This window comes from Agelaius phoeniceus, chromosome 5 (genome assembly GCF_051311805.1).
Source record: "Agelaius phoeniceus isolate bAgePho1 chromosome 5, bAgePho1.hap1, whole genome shotgun sequence".
Classification (NCBI taxonomy): domain Eukaryota; kingdom Metazoa; phylum Chordata; class Aves; order Passeriformes; family Icteridae; genus Agelaius; species Agelaius phoeniceus.
Window position 1 is genome coordinate 53,149,070 of NC_135269.1, and position 24,407 is coordinate 53,173,476.

Genomic DNA, 24,407 nt, shown 5'->3' on the forward strand with positions numbered 1-24,407 from the left:
ACTAACTTTTCATGTTCTTCAGCAATTCATATCTTTAGCATTCTGTAATATACTACAAGTAAAACTGAAATAACAAATCCCTTAGGTTTCAGGCTATGTTTTCCTGTCAGACAGAATCTTTGTAGCATTTGTTCACTGTTCATCTGCCTGCTTTAATAGCCCTCTTGTTTAAAATAATCTTAGCAAAAATAAAAAATAAAACAATTATAAAATTAGCAAATATCACAGGGCTTGTTTTCTCATCTATTTTAAGAAATCAAGCAAATAAAAAAAGGACTAAAGAATTTAACAAATTACAGAAGTAATTTTAGACTTTCATGCAGGCCACTGTATGAAGATTTTCTATTTAGTGAAGTCTTCTGTACATACTTCACCTCTTCACCTGCAGACATTTTAATCCACATCTTCTAGTAATTTAGTTTTGGAGAGAGTATCTTCAAAAGAACAGTTACTCTATCAACAGATGACATAGTGTAAAAACACATGGATTATGATCTGTTCTTCAGAGAATTTAAGGTATTTTCTTGCAAATACTAGGGCTTTCCCCAGAATTTAAATTTTATCACTTTCAAGTTCCCATTTTCAGTAAGTGTGTTTTATTTCCATTTACAGACTTTTCTCACCTCATAGAAAGATTATCTGTTCAGTATTATCAAATCTTCATGAAATTTAAAGTACAGTTTGAAACCCTGGTATTTGCCTTGCAACCTGGAAAAACACGAAGTAACTACAACAGACACAATTTATCTGTGATTAGTTCCAGTTTCTAAAAGCCTTATACAACCACAAATATCAAAACTACCACTATTTCCTACACACAGGGGAGTTGCTGCTTTTCCTCTGAGTAAACATTCTGAGTAGACCAAAGGGATGGAAGCTTCATTTTGTTATAAGCCAACAGAAGAGATATAGATGCAAAGGCAAGATGGTCAAGTGCCTTCTCACAGTCCTACTCAAAAGGTCCAGATGGATTGCCTCCAGAGTCTAAACACCATCACACCAGCCAGGGGTTCTGTAATCCAGAAATTAAGGGGGGGAAAAAAAAGGGGGGGGGGGGGGGGGTTTGTGGTAAGGTCCATATTTACTACCCTGACACAGGCCAATAATCATCAAAAGAGCTAAGATTTTCTGAATTCAGAAAAAAAATGTACAAAGTTACTTATTACCCTTATAACATTTCTGATTTATGCAAGCAATGAATGAATGGGACCTCCCAGTTATTCAAAAGAAGAGAAAACATGAATATGCTCTACCTACTGATTCCCCCGTTAGAAAGATTCTTCAAATGTAGTAGTGGGGACTTTGGCTCAGTGACCAACAAACTGAGCTGCAGCTCAGATAAGCCTTTGGGTTATTACTGTGCTCTATGACCATCCCAGTGGGCCTGACAGATGGGCACCTTGGCTGATTTCTGCAGCAGCAGATATGACCTCAGTTTTATACAGTCCAACAGTCTTTAATGTCTCTAAAAATTCCCTCTCATGAAGACTTGTAGTTCTTTAACCATGACATCTTCTTCCATAGTCTTTTTTATGGTTCAGTTTAGCTGTCTCAACACAGATTTAATACATTGTCTCCATTTGTTCTTTATATCTTAATTCCATAATTAAACTGAAAGACTAGGATTTAAAATGTAGAAAATGTAACTTTTTTCATCGTAGTCCATAACCCAACCAGTTCTACTTCTTTACTGAATTGTTTCAGGGACTGCCATAACAGATTATAAAGCTGTAAATCATCTGTATGTAGTATATCCAGAAAGCAATTCCAGTTTGAATTAAAAGATACCAACAGGTGCACAATTCCTCTGACTGCCAGAAAGAACTGTCCAAATACATCCCAGTTTGTATTTTTCCAGATACTCAGCTCCACATTTTCTTTAGCTGTAGTTCATGTTCTACAGTGAGGGGAAAATTTGTTCCCAATGATACTGTGTGACAGCTGCTACACATGGCATCACTGCATGCACTGTCTGTTGTAATAACTAACAACAAAATTTAATGCTACAGAGTGGTACACATTTGAAGTGCATGTAATTGTTCATTTTCTTTCAAATGAAAGTACCATTACAGACAGTGAAATATTGGAATTTGCAACATTTCTGTTCTGTAACCTTGTACCTGCAATCAGGGAAGGGTCTTGAGACCACTTTACATGAATGCAGAGATTTCAAGAGCAGAAGCTTCATTAAGGGCATGAATCTTTCAATTAATTATACAATGGTGAATAAATTAATCTATACAAATACACAGATAACATTATTTTAAAAAGATAACTATTAATTGTTTTGTAATACTGGACACACAACGCTAGTATCCCATAATTCTGCAAAACCCATTTCTCGTCTTACATCCACAAAAAAGATAGTACATTCAGCTACATTGCCTTGGTTCTGAAGGCATGAACTCCTCACAGAATTTCAGATATGTCTCAGGAGGAAATTTGAAAGAACAGGTGGGCAAATTAGAAGAAATCAAATTAAGTTGGGTGAGGCAAAAAAGACTATTGACTTCAGGGAATAACTGTGAGATTTAGATTGAAAAAAGGCTAATAACAAACTTCTCACAAAAACAAATGTTATTCCTGCATTGCTGATGAAACCTACACCTAATAGTCATGCAATCATCAGGAACACATTCTTTTTTATCAGTTGATTTTTGGGCAAAGGTTTGAACATCCCTATCATACTCTGAGTGCCCATGAAATGGCAGTAATTAATGATGAATCATTTATTCACTGAATTTTATCTCTTCTTATGCTTGAATACTGACACAATTAGTGTGCAGTTCTTAGACTCATGTTTTAAAACTGGTGTAGCCAATTATTTTTCATGAATATTTCTTGATAGGCAGATTGAAAGTGAGTTGTTCTCACTGAAAATATCAGAGCATCAGAGTTTCAACAGGCAGATGGAGCAGATTATTTTCAACAAGCTTTGAGGGAAAATGTTTCCAGTATGGCCCATTTCATTATGTCAGATATCCACAACTCCAGTGTTGAGTTAGGTCATTCTTGCTGTCATCAAGAGGTCACGATCCCAAAGAAAGCAATAGGTGATTCTGCACATAATATTATGTGCCTCTGCAGGAAGGAAAATGAATGTCACATGCCTGCTCTTCTGCAGTTGTCAGTCAGGGGATATCATTATTAACATTTGCCATGCTGCCTTTAAGAGGCAGTTACAGGATGTGCCTTTTAACTCAATGCCATGCTTGGATCCCACCATGACAAGCTGAGAAAGGCTTTTAGATATGTAATTTCTTCTCTCATTTTAATAAGGCTCTGAAGGTTCTTTTGATTTCATGTTGCTTTCTAGAGAGTGACTATTAGAGGTGCTTGTATCTAGTTTGGAGCAGCACAAGAGTGCATTTGGTCTCTTGTTCTTTACACCACAAGAATAATTTGTCTGAAAAAAAATCACCCAGACAGCTGGGCATCGAAAACTCCTCTTAATTAAACTAAGCAATACCTACTTTTATACTGCAGCTCCATTTTCTACTAGCTTCTGAAAATCAGGATAGACTTGCTGGTCTACAAAAAATTAGACAGACACATCCAAATTGTCTGGCCAATTCCTTCAGTGCTGTCATATCTTGTGATCCTAATGCAGTCAATAGCAAGAAGTACTTGCAAAGCCTATTCAAATATGTATACTAGACAGTCTGCCTATGACCCAGATTCCAATTGTAACCCATAGAATACCATAATGTTACTTCTGAATTGTTTATTCTCCCTCCAGCTGTCACCTTACAGTGATCATCAGCCTGTTTCCTTCAAAACATCTATGCATTTTATTAAAAAGTTATTCTTCTAAAGCATCATTTCCATAATTGAACATGAGTGCCTAACACAACACAATGTGCTGAAGTCACTGGGGCAGAATTATAATGGATGTAAATCCAAACCAGCTCTTCCTCTTCTCCTACAGTATAAAGAATTAAAGATATACTTTTCTTTCTAGAACAAAAGATTTTGCTATGGGACTAATTCAAGCATTCACTTCATCCATTTCCAGATTTCAGCTTTTTTTTTTCTATGCAGCCAGATGATGTATAATGCAATTAAGAGCTCTGGAAAAGGAGTAATACTATCACTTAAACGTTATGAAAAATCTCATAAAGCGCTAACTTGAAAACATGACCAACATAAGTATTTCTTTAGTCACCTATAACAGACTAATTCTCTTGAGAAATCCTAACAAAGCTGGAAAATCTCTGCCTGCCTAGAAAAGAACAGCTTTGCTATATCTCTCTGTCATTCAGAGGACACTACGCTCGAGAGCACAGGAACATGATATTAGATGGAATTGGATGGGTCCTCAAGCCTATTCCCAGTGACAGCAAACTGTCTGGCAACAGATTCACTGAACATCACTTTGGGCCCTCATTCAATAACAACCAAAAGTTTAAGGCCTGTCTCCAAACACTTTCAAAAAACCAGGAAGCTGAAGAAATAACAGCCAAGCATTACAACAATTCACACAATGCAACAGAATATAAAATGCTTACAGAACAATCTTGCTTCTGGAATTAATACCTAAAGTCTACAGGGGCTTGAGAGCTTACATGGAAAATTTTTTCAACAGGACAGTAGCAAATTTGCTTCCTAGGGCACCTTTCTGCAGAGGTTCAGGTCTGGAGTTTTTTACATCCAGAGCTAACCTGCAGCTTCTATTCATATTCATATAACTGGGAGATAAATGCTGGGAGAGAAACACCCTTGAGGGAGAAGACACAGTTCTTTCTCCCTATGTTGCGTCACAGCAAGGAGCAAACTCAACCCACAGCTCAACACAGAATCTTGCTTTGGAGGAGCTGAGGTTACATGTATGAACTGCTACTACTACAGGTACACTGGACAGCACATCCTGTGGAAATATGAGGAGAAGAGGGTTAAGCACTTTAGCTCCTCAATAAATATTTGCATAAGACAAGATCCATCCAGAGGAAAACCATTACTCTCCCTGGTGCTGGAGAATTAAGGAAAAGTCAGAGAAGGGTGCTGTAAAAGTAACAGATAAAATTTTTTCTAATCTGTGGTGCCAGAGGACACAGATTACATTGAATCTGCTGCAACTCCACCTCCTCAAGCACCTCCACAATGAATGCATCTTGGGCATTGATAACTACAGTGGATGAACTGATGTAGAAGCTTGTGCTTAGTACATCACTGAGACCTTGTACCTGCCCTTGTCTGAATTGGCCAGTTACTCAGGCAGTCTTGAGCTATCCACATCTTTATGAAAAATGCTCACAAATTTCATAACTGTGAGAGACTGAGTCAGATTTGCATATTAAGAGCAAACTTCTGTTCACAGTTCAAGAAAAACAAGCAGCTCTTACACCAGCTGAAAACAGTGCAGAGAGTTAAATTCCTTCACTATTTGTTTCCATCTGCTGTCTTCAGCAAGGGCCTCTTTATTTATATCCTGCAAAGGTTAGGCAGCACCTAGGTAAAAAAACCACATTATGGCACTGACAATTTATTTAACTGTGGTGATATTAAATTGCTGTGTATGTAGGAGAGACACTATCACAGAAACACATTTCTCCTTTTTCGTTTTCTCAGGGTCTGGTTTTTACAGCCTAAAGCTACACACTAACCACTCTACTCTTAGAGCAGCAGCAGGTAAAGTATGTTGATGAATCCCTTCATCACGTAACATCCTAGGGAGATGCTCATTACATGCTTCCTCCAAAAAAGCAATAAGAAGCCTGTGGCTTAGGTGCAATTAAAATCTTGACATTTACCACACACAGTACTTATGGTTACTATATCTTTGCAGTTTGCCACATTGAGTTCTGAATTTTACCAATACTATATGAAGGTAAATATTGTCATGCATTAAAGTTGTAGGCACTGATGGTGTCTTATAAACAACATGTAAATCATCAAAAATAAAAGGCTTTGCTTGATGCCTTTATTTTTCTCTTGGGCAGGAGGGGGAGAGCAAGGGGGGAGATAATTTTGGAAAGAAACTTTTTTCCTCTTTTTATTTTCAATAATTACTAAGAGGGAAAAAAAAACAAACCAGTATTTACTGCAAGAACCCTAATTTCAGAGGTAAATAAGAGGCCATACATTTAAAACACCAGACTGAGTTCTGACCACATTATCAGCATGCTTTGTACATTTCAGATATTTTCTTCTTTGTTTGTTTGCCAAAGTAACAAAACCTATACAGTTAGGCCACAGTATCCTGTGTGGAACAACATACCCTTTTTCTGGCATATTGCAAGAGGTCCACCAGCTGTTTTAAGAGTTTTGCCAAACTTGATAGAGAGGCAGAGGTCCAAAAGGTTATTACGTACATTCATCTTTTGTGAAAGCACAAGGCTGATTAGAGACAAGATTCAGTTAGGTGGTCTCCCTTAGGGAAAGGCTAATCTCAGTTTTTGGTAGACATCATAGCACCAACACAGGACAGACACAACAAATGCTCCAACAACAGATAAAACTTTAATCAAAGTTCTCACCCAATTCAACCATAACATATTCAGCCATTGTTAACAAGACTACATTTTGCTCCTGCTCATTGAAACTCTTTGTTCTTTAATTTTAGACCCAGAGATGTTTGCGGCTTAGAAAATCCCAAAGCCTTTTATATGCTCAGTCTCCTACAAAAAAACAAATTCAGGGAGCATGGATTGATCAAATGACTATTAAATAAAATGGCCCAACTACACTTCATGGTCTAGGAAAGGTTGGTGAATCAGTTTCTACATATATAAAACCTTAGAGGTTTATTTCTGGAAAAGGCCTTAGCCACAGACAGAGAACTGAGATTTCTGAACCTTTTATTAGACCACATTCAGGTGCACTTAGGCTCTTATGTTTTGTAGGTAATTCTAGGTAATTAATCATAATTAAATTTCACTGACTGCCTTTACAAGAAAAAATCAGGTATTCGCTACCATATCCCTTAAATGGAACAGCATCCACATTACTTTAACTGCAAAAATAAACTAGAGATGTAAATCCCCTTGTTTTAATCACAGTTATAAGATAAGCTCGTATTCTCACATAACCCTGTCACACTTTTTTATTCTCTTTTCCTGATGCTCTCAGAGACTTCTCTCTTCCGTAATTTTTTTTTGTTGTAAGTTTTTTTAAATGGTAATTGGATAATCTTCCACATTTTGGGTAACTCCTTTGCAACAGGCAATTCTGGAAAACTCCCGTTTGATGAAACTGAGCTGCTAAATTACCAAAGGACTGAATACACATGTGATACTTTGTTCATAGTGGAAATTCTTTTTAAACAGCAACTATTTTTAAGGCAAGCCATGAGAAAATAAGTTCATAGGTTCATATTCTTGTATTCTATTTTCTGCCAAATAAGGTTCTGAATTTACAGATATTTTCTGTTTGTATATCTGAGGTTGTGAGTCTAAACCTGCACACCTGCTACTCTCAATCTTAGAGATTCAAAATTAAAAGGCATCACTTGAACTAATTTCCCCAAATAATTTTTAGGTTTTGCACCTTCTGTGAGTGTGCATGTGTGTGACACTACAGGTAAAGGCACACTCCTGGACAGGTGGGCTCTGGCTGCAGTCAGCCTGGGAAGGCCATTCACACATCTCCAAAAATCAGCACCACTGGTGCTAGAGTAACCCCACAGATGATCACAGCATCAAATTATGTAAATCAAACTCCTGATCACAGCCACCGTTTCAGATTTCTCTAAGGGTTTCTGAAGTGTTGAGGACATGGCATGCTTGCAACCAGAAGCCTCAAGCAGGAACTTTCAAAGGAATTAATTGGATATCTGAGAGTTAAGTTGGGAAAAATGACAGCTGAAAGGCCATCTGGGGCTCTGACCGGATGTCATACTACAAAATTGACTACCTCTTATTCATCATTAATTCTTATTTATCATCAAGTAACTGCATCTTATGTTTTCCCTTTCCCCCTCTTTCTTAACCTGAAAGGCTTTCATGAGCGAGTTATGACAAGTTAAAGCTTTTTTCCCACCCACAAAGATCCTGTGGTAGAACACAGCATTTTTAATGCTTTCATTTCACCTAGTACTCTGCTATCAGCTTTGGGATTTTGATCTCTGTCTCTACTTTTATACAAGGACTATTCATTCTTCTCCCCACTGCCACCACAAATATTTATATGTACATACCCTAAGTTCTGCAACTCAACACAATCAATAAACAAAACCTGAAAAAGCAGGAACCACTCAGTTACTGGACAACACAGCACAGGATGTTGCATCTAAAACTAAATCACAAATGACTATTTTCTGGCAACTAGTTTAATGCATTAAATACTGCAAGTCCACAAGAGAGTTTTACTTCCTTTCTTTTCATAAGCCTGAAATGGACAAATACCAAGTTTGTTTCTGCCTTCCAAAAGTTATTTTACTTCAATAATTTTGTTCCTCATGATGTAGAACATAATCAATAAACAAGAGATTAAACCTAGTGTTAAGTTTTATAATGAACTTAAATTAAATGCAAAGACAAGACAAATATATGCCATTTTAGCATTGTTTTATCCATTAGCTTATTCCTACAGATTCAGTAGTATTATGATTATTTTAATTCAAAAATTACAGGTTCTTGCCCTCCCATCCCCTCACACTGCCTCTGTGATAGAATGATTGCTTTATTTTTTATCCAGCTATCAGTGAACAATGATTGCAGTGAGAATAAAATGTTGATGGAGCAAATTAACTGGAGAAGGGCTGAGGCTAATCTTGGGGTCTCATGATGTTATATTTTAGTGGTGTCAGCCTATATTCAATTAATTGTCTAAAATCTATTTATTCACATGTATGTAAAGGAATGAATTAGAATGGTGGGAAATTCACTGATTGTAGAAGCAAAGAATTAACAATGTTGAGTAAGCAAAAGCAACAGCACTGTGTAAACTCTCTCACCATGCTGTCAACTGCACATGGCACAGTCTGCTAAATGGTGAATCATGGAGATCTCCTAACACTGGGATTCCTCTCCTTCAGAGATAGAAAAAGAGATTTTGCACAAATAACTAAGATTTGAGCTCAGTTGCACAGGTGAATTTTTGGTGTTGCATTCATCTTTTTATAGTTTTATAGGGTTTTTTAATTAGCAAACCATAATTCATAAAAAGCAGTCACATCTGATATGCCAAATAATCCATAAGCTACAACTGCTTCAAGAGGAACCTTTTTTAAGTGAAACCATGATTTAGTATAGAACATTAGCTTCTCCAAGCTAAAAGCTACATATTTTTAATTGGATTGTAAAATCATATCTCAAAATTGGAGTGAAAAAATACTCGTGGATGGATCTCATTTCTGTTGTGTAAAACAGAGCAAGGTAGAGTACAGGGATTTTGTGCACCATCAAAAGAAACATTTACTCAAGACCCGTGTTTCATTTGAATAAATCCTTTTAAAATGGAATAAAGTTACCAAGTCATCAATCAAAATACCTTCCTAAAGAACTGATAAATTGCTTGAGCAAGAAAGGATGATTTGACGGGGCAGAGGGAACCCAAACTCAACTTTCAAGCTTTGATCCTGCACAACTGTTCTGTCCCTGAGCAAATCCTAAGAGCAAGAGTGTGCAAAAGGATCATCTGAGTTTCTGAGTCTGATTCCACTCTGTCTCAAGCAAATGAGAATTGAACAGTTCTTTTTATAAACTGCTCCGGTCCACTCTTGAATCTTGCTTTGTTTTCCTTACCTTCCAGTGCATAAGTTAAACCAAACTGGGCAGAATTCAGGGGCTTACTTCCCTGTTCAGAAATATATTACACTGACTAGAAAATCACTTCCTAACAAAACATAACTGTATTTTGTTAAGCACTTTATTAGACTGCACATAATAAATTCAAAGCTGATAACAGATAACAGAAGATATCCACAAAGCACTTCTTCACTTTATGTTCTTTTTCCCCCCTTCTTTCACTTTTCATTTGCCCTGTTTTCTTCTGTCTAAACTATGTAATTGGACTAGTGGAAAAAAAAAGCATTTGAAGACTATGAATTCTACCATAATCTTTTCACACACAAGGTATTCTGTGACTGTATAACAACAGAAATAACAAATGAGCAGAAAGAGTTATTTAGAAGGAAACAGAGTGATTCTCTAGCCAGCAGAGAAGTCCTTGAATGCCTTTCACCATTCCTCCTGAGAGGCACCTGATGTGTAGGTAGCCCAGAGGGGCTTGTCACAAGCTTTCAGTGCCTGTGGCAAGTGTGCATATGGGAACTGATGCTCTTCCATCACTAACATATTTCCTGAACACATCCAAGTGTCCTCTTCCAAAAACCTGTCTTCTTTGAAATTTTTTATCAGAGAAGGCAAAGAAAAATAAGACAATCCTAGTTAAACTGACCTTAGCTTATCAAACTTACAATTTCATGGACATTATTGAGAAAAACTGGCCATTACCATTGCTCCCTCTTTGAAAAGTCCTTCTGCATCTCAACTGAACATTTGCCATCACATGAAATCTTCCGCTCTCCACCTAGAGTTTAGATTCTACCAAGGTCCAAAGAAGAAAAAGCATCCTCAAAGTTCCATGGCTTTAAAAGCCTCTGTACAGTCATCACTGCCAACTCATGTAATCTTATTAGTTAAAATATCAAAGCAATTAAGGAATTTAACAATGAAATGCACATTAATTATAGTAAAAAGTTTATAACTAAGCCTGCAAAAACCTATGCAATGAATAACATTCTCTAGGTTACTTTTTAATTATTAAACCAATTTTTTGCACTTAACCAGAGGGAAAAAAAAGAAAAAAACACATATTTTGCATACATTTTAGCAACAGAAAGAATTTCTTCAGGTTGGCTCTAACATTTCACTTCTGTGAAAGGGGCATTATAGTTTACAAAGCTAATGATTCTGTGACAAAAAACCCAAAAACATTAACTAATCAAAATATTTTAATTAAATATTATTAATATTTCTACCTCCTGAATAAGCTTTGAAAGGAATTAATCCATAAAATACCATAATATGGAATTAATTATGAGGTTTGACAGTTCTCATAAATTGAGCAGCCTAATTATCTGCACTTTGTTAAGTGCTTTACCATACTAGGTAAACTACTTACAATCACAAAACTCAATTTACTGGCCCTAGCAAATATTGCAATGCATCTCACAGCACATCCAACATGCCAATATATGCCAAATCCAATAGGAATGTATGACAATGCACCTGGCAGAGTGCATGCAGATCTACTGCCTTCATCTGCCTCCCATCGGAGCAGAGCAGCAGAAAGACCCTCAGTTTGTGCTTTATTCCCCTTGTCCATGAGAACTCTGCAATGTCACCAAAGACCTGGGCAGGCTCTGATGAGTTATATAGGCTCCCATTCTACCATGAAAGCAAGGTTTCATGGTACTCATACCAGACTTCAGCTTTTACAAAAAGAAGGTTGCTTATTTCCTGGGACTGCAAAATACCATTCTCTCTCATCCTTCTGGAGCCTAAGATGTTTCAGGATTTGCATGCTTAAAGGAAGGGGTCCATGCAGAAGATAGACATCCAACTACCCGCCCTCAAAATAAAGGAAAATAGGTTAAAAGGAAAATAGGAACCCCTACAAAAAATAAAGAACTTCCATTCAGATTTTTTTGTTCCCATTTTTAAAAGAAAAGAGACCTTAACTAAACTAGGTACTCCTGCAAACAGGTGTGGTTGATCTTACCTGAGAGAGCATTAACATCCTCAGGATTAATTTCATCATACAATTCTCATGAATCCCTTAATGGGAGTTGAACATTTCCAGCATAAATGTTTGCAGGAAACATCAAGGTGTTGAGATATATTTGGTTTTCTTAGCCCTCCATCCCTCCCCTAACATCTACAAATTACACACATTTCAATGGAGTCAGTTTTGAAATCCACAACCCCTTTGTTCTTGTGTTAACAAGGGGGTTGAAATTTTGTTCCTCTCTCTATGACAACCCAACCACAGCCCTTCAGGAAGCATCCCAAGGAGAAGATGACTTATGAAGGCATGTGAAGGGCAATGTGCATTCCTGTTTGCTACTGTAGAGTATGTTCCAGAAGGATGTGGCAGGAAAATTTTGGGATGCGTACAGACACAGCAACACAGGGATTTATCTGCATGACACCTGTGCTACTCAAGGGTATTGTTTTGAAACTCATTCTCTTGATTAATTGCCCAGTCAAAATATCCTGCTTTTATGAAGAATATTAAAGACAGACTGGCATTTTTGCTAGAATGTCAGCATTTTAAACAATTAGTTCTCTTTCAGTTTCTTCTAGAAAGTGATGAAGTCTCTAATCATTTTGTATTTAAGAAAGTAGAGGAACAAACAACTCTTTTTTCATCATACAAAACTCTGTCCTTGAGAGGACCTAAGAAACACTTTGTTTTCTTGCAAGAAAAAAAATCTTTTTCATAAGTTGTGAGTTTTCACAATATGCATATTTCTGTCATCCCAGTTTAAAGTGGTGGTATCACAGCTTGCAATTTGCATAAAAAACATTCATTTATAACAGAAAAAAAAATCAATGCAGGAGTTTTTCTAAATATTAGTGAGGCGCATATATATATGCCTGTTTTTTCTGAAACAAATAAGAGCAATTCTTGACATACTATTTTTTGAACAGAGTTCTCTGGAACTCTGTGGAAAGTTCATGAGATAATAGAATTGAGGGAATGACTTCTATCTGAAGGGTTACCCCAGTCTGAACACCCAAGAGAGAGCTGTTACTGCTAATCTACCCCACTGCATGTTTAATAGCAAACATGTGCTTACTGTGACTCAGGGCACAATATGGGCCCCTGGCCTTCAAGAACAGAAAGAAAATACTTAAAATGAAGACAAGAATATTTCTTTGACATTTACAATCAGACATTCTTTTCATTTAATCTTGCAAGAATACTGTCAGCATTGTAACATTCAACTCAGTCAACCCTTCTACATCATTCAGCAGAGCAAAGCTCAAGAATCTTGTATTAGCATGGCACATTAAAAATAGCAGCCAGTGACAATCCAAACAGTAGAACAAGTAGGGAAAGTAATAAAGAAATAAAATGAGAAGTGAAAATCCCACCAATTCCCCAGAACACATTGAAATTTACCATAATATAAAGAAAGAAAGATAGTGGGCATTACCTACTATCATCTACCTACCACTGTGGTAGATATATCACAATACAGTAAATAACAATGGGCATGAAGTCACACATCTATTACATAAACACAGAATGATGAATAGCTGTTTTCTCACTTTGCTTTATCTTCAGAGGAAAAAAAAAACAGCACTGTCTGCTTTAACAGTTTCCCAGACATCCATAGGACTGCCCAGGAAAGTGGACTATATATCATGCACATACACCATTTATTAACAACATTTAGCCTATGGAGGGAAGAAAAGATAATTAACGGGTAACATTAATGTTTATGATTACGTTTCTCTGATAGATATTACCATTTAGACAAAATTGTTGAAAATCTTGAAAATGAAGTCTCAGTTACATTTGTTCATTTTTTCTTTTTAATATCAGAAGGCATAATTGCATACCAATCAGATTAAATATTCATTTTCTGTTCCATTTTATAGCTATCAAAAATAAAATTATACTGTAATTTGAACAAAATATGCTTCAGCTGTAATACAGAAGTTTGTACAAAAATCATAATGCATTTTCCCTCTGTCTCAATTCATAAACTATCAGTTGTCAAGAATTCTGAAGAAAGAAATTCCAAGTTTCTTTTAGGGCTAATCTAACATTTTAAAGACCATAGACTATATGACTGAGTCAATGGCTTCATGTGCAGCTGGACAATAACAAAAGTTCAACCTGGCAAAGTTACTAACCTTGACCCTCAAACTACCAGTACCCCGGTACAGTAGCAGATATGATCCTACATAGTTTAAAGCACCTTGAAGAAGAAAGGCATTCAGGAGGGGCATGGGCATACAGTTATATAAGATACATTTATAAGATAAATTCAAATCTCTCTGCATTCTGCTCTTAGTACTTAGCATGGAACAACAGTTACTATTAAAACATATATCAGCTTTGCATAAGAATATTAATATTCATAACAGTTTTTAGAAGACTTTTGGATGAACAGTTAAAAATTGGGGAGTGGGGAGAGGGAAGGAACTCCCAAGGATCAAAAACAATGAGTAGAAGGAATAGAAAGAAACAGTCAAAACTCAGCACTGGAAAAGGTTAATAAACATGTGCTCTAGAAATGCCTACAAGGGCTTGATTTGTTTAACACAAACATCTTCAAAAGGAGAGGGAGTGTATTGAATTGAAAGATTGGAAATTTTGTAAATGGTATAAAATTATTTGAAATAAACAAGAGCAGATAGAAGAGAAAGTATTCACAAAGATAGATAAGCAAACATGTCATAGAAAAATATTGACTATTGACAAATACAGTGGAGAGCAGGCTGGCAGAAATACCTGGAATTGTTCACACACATCATTTAGCTCTAAATCAGCTGTTACCATTTGTTAATAAACTTTGAGTGTCAGAACAGATTGCTTTTGGAAATAATTTGCTTGATACCCAGCAGCCCACAGAAAAAGCTTACAATTTATCAGGATGCGTAAAGATTGGGGCTGAGAATAAAAATAAGATCACAATGACACTACATAAATCAACAGTAAAGTTTTACTTGGAGTGTTCAGTCGTGGCTACACAGCTTACCAGAGATATAAATGAAATAAAGGAACCAGGAAGTGACAACTGAAACCATTAAACTGAAATTACTTCACATCTTATAACCCAGAGTTAAGTAAGGAGGCACACTATGAAGGAGGTTAACTGGATTCTCCTGCATACCATTTGTAGCATCCAAATGAGAATATTTAACAAGTGAGGTTAAAGTGGTAAAATGGTAACAGAAAGAAATTATAATGGATATTAATTTTCATGCTTCAGGAAATCTAACTATCAACCACAAAATGCCTGGAGTTGCAGAACGCTCCTTGGATAAGTATTTCTGCCAGTGACTAAGTAAGATTTTGGTGTCTTTCTGTTCCAGGTATTGAGGCCACCACTGGAGACAAGATATTGACTTGCAGTGACTGGCTCAGTCTGACAGTTCCAGGGCTTCATTGTTTTAACTGCAGCCACAGATCACAACAAGTTGATACTAAGAGTATATTGCTAATATCCATCATGAGGCATTGCTCACACAATTTTTAAAACTTACAGTTCTCCAGGTAGAAAGCAAAGCCTTCTAAAAAAATGCTAAATATTTAAAACTAGTAGAAACCATTTCAAGACAAAAAGACATAGTGAGAGACAAAAGAAATTTTCTCAGAAAACTCAAGTGCCTCAACAATTTTACTTTATCAGATGTACCTTCTTAACATGAATATATCTGATTCTAGACCCTGAGATTGACTCAGCTGGTGAGAGAATGATGCTGATAACACCAAGGTTGTGGAGGTTCAATTCCTGCACAGGCCATCACACAATATATTTCAACCAAAATATTTCTGTTGAATCTAATTTTTAATCTAATAAGACTGTTTGCTTAAAATTATCCTCATCACATAATTTTTTGTTATTTACACATTTTTAAAAATCAACTTAGATATCATTACTAAGTTAAGAAGTTTGAAATGGCTACAAATGAGTCATAGCACTAAAAGCACTGATGAAATAAACTTTCCTGGACATCTGTACTACTCTTTGAATTTGTGGTCACAACCAATGCAAACATCTGGTGTTCAAATGAAGCAAAAGGAAGAAAAAAGTCCTACTATAGAGACTTCTGTAGTACTTACAATACTACAGCTATTAAGCTTCCTATAGGACATTTTAAAAGTCCCTTAACTAAATTGACTTAAGAAGAAACACCTCAAGAGTATTTAGGTCCCTCTGCCTACAATTACTGGAGGGTCAGAGAGCATACACAGAAAGTATGCTTACTGCTCTATCTCACTAAAACTATAGAGAAAAGAAATAATTATTGCTAAAGAATATCACATTGATTAGCACCACAGAGAAATTAAAACAGTCCTTCATTTTAAATCCCTAGAAATTATACTGTTCTTTATCAGGTACTAATTGGTACAAATATTAAAAACTGCTGGAGTAATTTTCAGGCTTTTGCAATATTAATACACCTACCATCTGATTTTGAAATTTTTCAGCATTACTTTGAAGATCCTCTAGCCAATTACATAGTGTTATTATTAATTACAGCTTGCAGCTTGAAATACAGTTCTATCAATAGACTTTTATCTGCATAAATATGAAAATAAAACTTAAATTGAATTAAACTGTTTACCCTTAGCAAGGGTATGTTAGAATACTATTAGTTGTGAAAATTAATTTGTTATGCCTGAAAACAGACTTTAAAGCAGAAATATCTCTCGGGAAAAGGTTACATTTCATATATTGTATTTCTTTCATCTTCATGTTGCAAGATTTTTTAATCTTCCATTAAATACTATCTTTGGGGTGTGGAAGTCCATTCATCTTACTTAACAAAATACAAAAAGCTTTAGCTTTACATCAAACGTATGCAGAGATTACTGCAGGAAATATGAATTAATCTTAACAGCAACCCATTTTATTTTAAATTATCAAAGCTTAAGTGGAAAGAAAATGCCACACCCCTTAAGTTTTATTTTCCTGCTCAAAACTCCCTCCCCACTTCCCAATACACTTCCACTTTCCCCACTGAAAATTTGAAGTCAGGAAATTGTGAAAGGTAATTTAGCCTCTTTGGAGACATTCAAAACCCACCTGGACAAACTCCTCTGTAGCCTGCTCTAGGTGACCCTGCCTTGGAAGGGGGCTGTACTAGATGATCCTCAGAATCATTTCTAACCCTAACTAGTCTGTGATTCTTCTGTGAAGAAGCAATCCAATAACTTGGATAAAAGCAGAGGTACAATGCACAACTGTAAACACTGTGAAAGAACTGACAAGAGACAAACATGATTTAAGAACGATGTCAAAGAAACGTCACAGACCATTTCCTATGTAAACAAAAGACAGCTACCAGTGTTGAAGTCTGAAACAAACAAAGCTACTCTACTGTAGCATTCAGTCAGCACCAGCATCCATTATCATTAATACACAGCTTTCATTGTCACTGTAATAATACAATTTATGAAATAAATTGAATAATACAATTTATTTTTATCATAAAGTAATTGTAGTCCCTCCTCAGAAAAATGCTGTTAACTGCAATGTACCAGTATAAAAGGAGTAGGTAAAACTGCAGAACCTTGTTCCTAAAAACAAGTATTCAAGGTCACACCCTCATATTAAGTGCACTATTCTCTTCTGGAATAAAGCTGCTATGAAGCTGTTCTTTCAACTAGTCAAAGATTAAAAAATGTTCTTTGAGTAAATACTCTCTGCTCTCTTCTTTACACCTGTGTCAAGATATGTGAAATAAACTTACAAGCAAAAAGGGGCAAGCAGTGCTGAAGTTTTGCACATGTTCTTAATGATCAGCTCCACTACCTGCCTTTATCATTTTTACCTCCTCTTCTAAAAGTTTCATAAGTGTTTCACTGCCAGTGCCTATCAGCAGTTGACCAATAGTGGTGAATAAAATCTGTCATGTAGCATTTCATATATTATTTGTAGATTTGCTCCATTTTCCAATACAAACATCATACAGAGCAAGTATTCTGAACTCAAAGAGAGTTGTCTGAATCAAGTGCTTTTGTATTTTGGGAAAAAGAAAACAAAACAAAAAAAAAACCACAAAAAAAAGCATCCCATGATTTTCTCTCTAACGGTAAATTCATTTGTTTTCTAATAACAGGTGAAATGAACCATTAATGGAAAGTTGGATCAGAAACTTTCCAACATTTATTTGGGCAAAGATAATGAACATCAAGTAAATAGAACACTAACATTTAGTACGACAGTTTAATGAAGACTTGGTAAAATGCACTTCCTTCTTTTCCCCCATTTTAGTTTGTATCAGCGAGTCAAGCTTCAGTTTAATGTTTAAACACTTAAGCATTTAGTAGGAATTCATTCCTTTGGTCAATGTACCAAAATGATTTGATCATGATGTCAAAATGATTACAGTGGTATCATTAACTTTTTAACGGGAGTAGAAAATTCTATAAATTTAATCATTGTCTTTAAACAATGCATGGAAGAATGAGCTGGAATAATCTCCTTCCAATCGTTGTCATGTAAAATATTTAATTTCCAGTTCTGCTTTGTCCCAGACAGGATCTTTGTCATTAAAATTAGAGCAGATTATGATATGTAATATATTTGGTGACATGTCAGGGTGGCACCACTTTGACCTTTTCAGTATTCCACATTTCATTTGGGAGCCTGTTTCTTCCCTTTTCTTCTATTACTGATCAAGAAATAGAAGTAGAACAGAGGGCCAATCAAACTGGAAATTAGAAACAAACTGTCAACATTATACTAAATAAGTACATTAAATTAATGTTATTAAAATTAGGTAAAACCCTGATCCTTTTTCACCTCTTCTTTAAAAAGACAATATAAATAACAAACCAAAGGAAAAAGCTTTCCTATTTATATTTTCAAATCTGCTACCTCACGTCCTCTCATACACTAAAATTTTCTCAAAAATTAATATATCAATATTTTTCACACCCTTTTCTCAATTGTTTGCTTTTCATTAGCTGATCTTCACATTCATTTTGCTTCCAGCTGTTGGCTACTTATCTTAAGCAGGATATAAAGTACTCAGCAAGGAGCTGAGGTGTCCTGTACATTTGTATGCCAGCTGCACAGGAGACACATTGTCCTGATTAGGTTCTCTTAATGCACTGTTCATTAACACAGACCTGGCAAGTTTTGCTGTTGTGTGCAGTCTTATAGTATGTGATGATTTTTGTAAACCTACGCAGACTCTATAGTCAGATGCACTTCAGTTTCCATTTTAAAAGCATTTCCAGCCCTATGGCTCAGATGGAAAGTCTGAAGACAGTGGATAATGGGATCAGGCTGGAAGGGACATTAAGAAATCATCCATTGCACCCCAGCCCCGAGCAAGAGCTAAGTACACTTACACAATCACTGGGCAGGTGTTTGCCTAATGCATTCTCATGGATCCTTATCAATGGAGGTTCCAAAATGTCCCCAGCTAAGCTGATATAGTACTTAATGTCTTAAACATTACAAGGGCCTTTCTTCAAACCTAGACAGAATCATGCTAGATATTATTAATTCCATTATTTCTGTTTACATATTTTATTCTGTTTACATATTACTGTATTTGGATGAACAAGTGGTCCTCCACCTTCCTGCAAAAGCCTATTTGAAAATATTTTCTATCACCTCTTCTTAGTCAACTCTTCCTCAGCTGAATTAAGCCCCCCTGCTCAGCTGTTCCTCACAAACCACATTTCTGAGATTTGTCCTTACTCTTGCTTGCTTGAGGAGTTTCACTTTTTCCGAAGTGAGGGACAAAACCTGTACTGAGTCAAAATTATTTCCAACAACTGACGGAAAAATTGGAAGATGACTCAAATTATTTTACAGATGGTATGTCCACCTGCGTGTTCCATTAAAAATCAGGAATATAGGTTATAATTTACTGTCATCACTGCATCATTTCTTAAAATAGTATTTTCTGACCATTATGTTTGAATTCCTCATTGTATAAATCCTTCTTGCCTTGCTGGTGTCTTAAATTTATCCTTAGAGTCCAAATATGAAAACGCTATCTGGAAAAGGACTTCTTCTAGATACTCTCCTAGTCCTAGTCTTAGTCCTTCTGACCTTAAAGTAACCTCCAGATTTTACAGTAATCTTCATTCCAAGACCATCTGGGTTAAACAGGAAAATATTGGCTAGTACCTTATCCAGCTTAAACAACTGCCAACACACAACACATTCTTTCATTTAAACAGAAATCATTGCTAATGGCTCTCTGAGAAAACTTTTCTAAATAGGTCTGCATCCAGCCTATTTACACCTGGATCACAATTGCCAAATTTGCTCAGGAGAATATTATATGTGACAATTGAGATAACACTACAAAATTTGAGAGATGTGACACATCAATTGCTTTTTCTCCAGCTATAAGCTGTTATCCTGTCAAAGAAAATTATTAGATGGATTTGATACTATTTGTTCTTGACAATTCTGCACTGGTTATCCATCATGTCCCTGTGGTTACATACAATTTACCTGATTGTTTACCTGAGTATTTTTCTAGGAAATAAAAATTGTTTGTCTGTTCTGCCTCCCTCTGCTTTCTTTCTTTAGAACCATTGCAGTCCCTGATACCCACAACAGTTGGTAAGTTGCTGGGGGCACAGAGGTTGCCAAAAATCAAGTGTTCTCATAGAAAACATATATCACAAGGGGAAAAAAAAAATAAAAATCAAACCACTAATCATGACTTATTATGCTTTTTGATGTTGCACAGATCTTAATAATGTTTAGGACACCTATTGATGATTTTAACAGCTTTGGATTCACAATCCTATTAATAATATTTATTTATCTTATTCATGTTAATTATTTATCAAATTACAAAGGTCTTTTTTTATTCCAGGATCAATGGAGATCCAACTGACTCAAACTCAAGTGATTGTGATTATAAGGTAATTAAAGTTTTTGCTTGCACTCATCTGAAGTTCTCTCATACTCCTGGAAATGGGAAACAGTAAAAAGTCCTGTATTTTATCTGTTTAGTTTTAGAACTCAGAACTAGCTGTGTTGCAGATGGTTTCAAGAAAAAATTATTTTTCAGCCAATTAATCCAGTGGGTGTCTGGAGAAGCCTATCTATTTGCCACAGATGTACTATTTATTTTAGGTATGAACTGTGAAAGAACTATCCATGCCTTTGCTAACCCCAGAACAAAGCAACGTACAGTAGACAGCTTTGGCTCTCCCATGAACACACCTAGGAGCTGACAGCAATGACCAGAAGCTAGAAAAAGAGCATTTATCAGTTAAACAAGTAAGCATATTGCATACACTGGTTCCCTAATGTCAAAAATGGCTGTAGTTTCATCCTACAACCAGGTTCTTGCAACTAATCACTTACCTTTATGGTTCAAGCATAAGGACCTGAAACACCCATGTGCCTTCCTATAGAGATGCTCTCTGTATTCACATGCAGATAGTGAAAGTGGGAGGTATTATGTTTTCTCACCCAAGCTGATTCAAAAGAACTGGAGTTTATATGAACATGCCCAATAAGCCAAATCTAGTTGATTAACCAGGTTTTCTGAGGAAGGACAGGAAAATTGTTTGTTATTTAACCCTGTACTTGGTCAAAGACCAATTCCACCCTCTTTCAAACCACCTGCTACTCATCATCTTATTCCTCGGCATCCAAAACTCACTGTTCTTGAGAAACAGTAATTTTTTTCAGGCCAGAAAAAACTATGAAAGTGTGAAGAAAAATTTTGAAAGGATCAAAGGGACTTAAATATACTTCTCATAGCACCTGTATTTGTACAGCACATTTTATTATGAGGGAAAAACAGCAAGGTTATGTCTTTTACTTCAGAATGGAAGGGTTTTGTTGTTTTTAAAATTCATCAAAATTAAAACCTCTAGGTTTATCTGTGCTGGAACACAGAAAAAGCTGGACCATGATTTTCCTAATCTGAATCAAAAATTGCATTTCCTCAAATCTGGCTGTAGTTCAGCATCTGGTTGCTTTTTGCCCCGAAGTCATCAAGGAGCTTTCCTTTTCCAAAAGGGGTTAAGAGATTTATTTTTTGCCTCTCTTCTTAAACTGCTGCCAGAATTGCCACCTTGGCAGAAACGCAAGAAGCAAAATCACCCACTTGAGTCCAGGTAAGCCACCCACGGGTGTTCTGGTCATGCTGCAGACACCTAACCAGAGCTCAGCAGCTATAAATACCAAACCTGGTAAACACACACTCACCAATCTCTCTGGAGATCTGCGTGAACGCCTCCACACCACTCTCCCCGTAGTTGCCTTCAGAAGCCAGTGTGGAGACGTAGTTCCACCCCAGGGCTGTCACGATGTCAACCATGGCCTGGGCTTGGTAGGAGTCTGGTGGCACCACTCGAGAGAAGAAGTCGTACCTGGTGTTATCGCTCAGCTCAGGAGCTGTGGATGCATAGCTGATTTGAGGTATCTGCAAACAGAATGACAAGTCATGCAAGCCAATCTAATAACATTTTACACTACATCCTTGTACCTTTGAAAGGCTTGTAATAGATTATGCACAGGCATTGTGCAGAACCAAATATCTTGCTTTAATTAAATCAGCTGATCAGAAAGCATCTTGGATTTTGTGTAATGTCAGTCAAGCTTTATTGTGTAACACTCTCACCAAGAAATAATGCATTCAGCTGTACTCCAGATGTCATGACTCTTGACATATAAACACAACTTTTTTTATTCTGGCCCTAATAGAAACAAGCGAAGTAAAAAAAATAGGGGGGAGGAAGAAGGAAGAACTCGTACCATTACTACAGAAAATGAGAAGGTCAGTTATGATGACTGTGATTCTTGGAATTTGACAAGTAAAATGTGGACGATTTCTTTGTTTTATTTACATACATGAAAATTTGTGTTCCCGTTTTATAACTATTTTTCAAGCTTTCTCTGTCGCGGTTTTTAATTTTCCAGTTTTAATTGCTCATTGTGCATGACTTAAGAATATGAAGACTATGTATTAAACAGCAAAAGCTATCTGATAAAAAAAATGATATTCATATTCAGAAGGAGAAAGCTTACAAGGATGGTAAATTTCATAGAAAACACCTCAACATTCTTAGTAGAAAGAAACCTAAATAACTGGAACACATTTTAAAATACATGATTATTCTCTTAGGAAAAAAAAATAGTGTTTTTCTGTTAACTCTTGTCTTATACAGATGGTTCAGCAGTGTCCAGAAAAGACATTGTAACATTGTAAGCAATACTCACTTATTTTGAAGAATATTTTTGTTGCAAGAAGATTTAATTAACATTTATGCTAACTTAAAAGGAGAATTATTTTTTTATTATAAATGGTAAAACTGATTAAACAAACAGTCATTAGCTTGAAATAAAAGATACTCCAAGTATTGCATAGCAATGTGATCTATATTAATAAGAGGTGTTTTAGTCATGTCACAAAACATAGAACAGTCCTCAAGAAAGCAATCTGAATGGAGTTCCTAAGTTGATTTTGTTGAGAGCCAAACTGAGCAGCACCAGGCAAGAGGTGTTCTGGTAAATATTCTGTCACATTGGATGTCAGAGTAGAAGGCTGCAGTGCAGCTGTTATGTCCTGTTCAGTGCTTCCTCATCAGTGCAAATTTAAAAACTTTATCCAGGGCAAATGTAAGGAATTCAGAGTCTGGTCATTAACCAAAGCTCCATAGACAGTGCAGATATATTTGCACAGCCTGAATAAACAGTTAATTGCCTAAGGCTTGGCACAATCATTTCTCAGTCAGAAACTAAGAAAATAAATTCTTATGTATCTTGGCTGTATTCTTCTTTAACAAATTTTCTACACATGGAATTTCTGGAAACTCAGAACAAAAATCTGAAATGCTGTTATAATAACAACTGAAGAGAACAGAAAAGAAAAAGAGAGGGAGGATCACAGAAAAAGTTAGAGTTTGTATTTCATGGAAATCAATAATACTAACAAAGAAAAAATATACCAAGCAAAACTAAAGGATAAATTGTTCTTACAAAATTTGCCTTGAATAAATTCCCTTTCTTTCAGAAAGTGTTTGAAACATCTTTATCTCTTTATAACAAAATATTTTTGGCCTGTAATAAGACAATTATGCATATTTCCAGCACATATCATTACCTTTCTAAACTTGTTCTATTACTCTCTAAAATAATGTAAAACAAGATGTAAAAACAATAAAGACAACCTTTGTGATTTTACTCATTTTGCTCCTTGGTGTTACATTTCTCAAATATTATGTCATTGTTCCTTTGCTGAAGGCTATTTCATCAATAATGGGAACACAACCAACACCAGTAAGAAATATTTAGACTGATACTTGGGCAGTGAAATTCTTGAAGCCTAGACTTACATCCCTTTACCCTCTCAGTTCATTTTTCTTCAGGCACGAGATGAAGAACAAACCCTAGATGTGTGTTTGTAGGAGAATTGTTGGTTCAACCGCAGCAATGAGATGTTTCAGATCAATAGAGATATTTTATGTACTACAAATATCACTTTTTTGGAGCCCTGGAAAATGCAGAGAAGAGATGTTCCTTTCCTACTTTTCAGCTCTTTGCAGTTCAATTTCTTCCCTAGAGTTATTTCTGATAACAATGAGAATGGAAAGCAAATACAGCACAACACAATACTCTGAAATCACTGGGTACACTGGTAAGCTCAAATCACCACTGTTTTATAACATCTGCCAGCTTTTCACTAGCAGGAAAGAACAATATGCCACGTGAAAGTAGAGAGAAAGACACTGTCTAAGTAGCAAACCAACCTTAGGTTTGGAGAAAAAAAGCAGTTCTTGCA

At 36.0% G+C, this 24,407-nt stretch overlaps 1 protein-coding gene across 5 annotated transcripts in view; it reads right to left on the reverse strand.

Annotated features, from left to right (window-relative positions):
• Positions 1-24,407, reverse strand: part of GRM8 (glutamate metabotropic receptor 8) — a 320,010-nt gene that overhangs the window by 234,065 nt on the left and 61,538 nt on the right. For all 5 annotated transcript variants that reach the window (XM_077179022.1, XM_077179021.1, XM_077179025.1 and 2 more), the window contains one exon: positions 21,833-22,049. In XM_077179022.1, the coding sequence (XP_077035137.1) occupies positions 21,833-22,049 (217 nt within the window). The remainder of the gene's footprint in view (positions 1-21,832; positions 22,050-24,407) is intronic.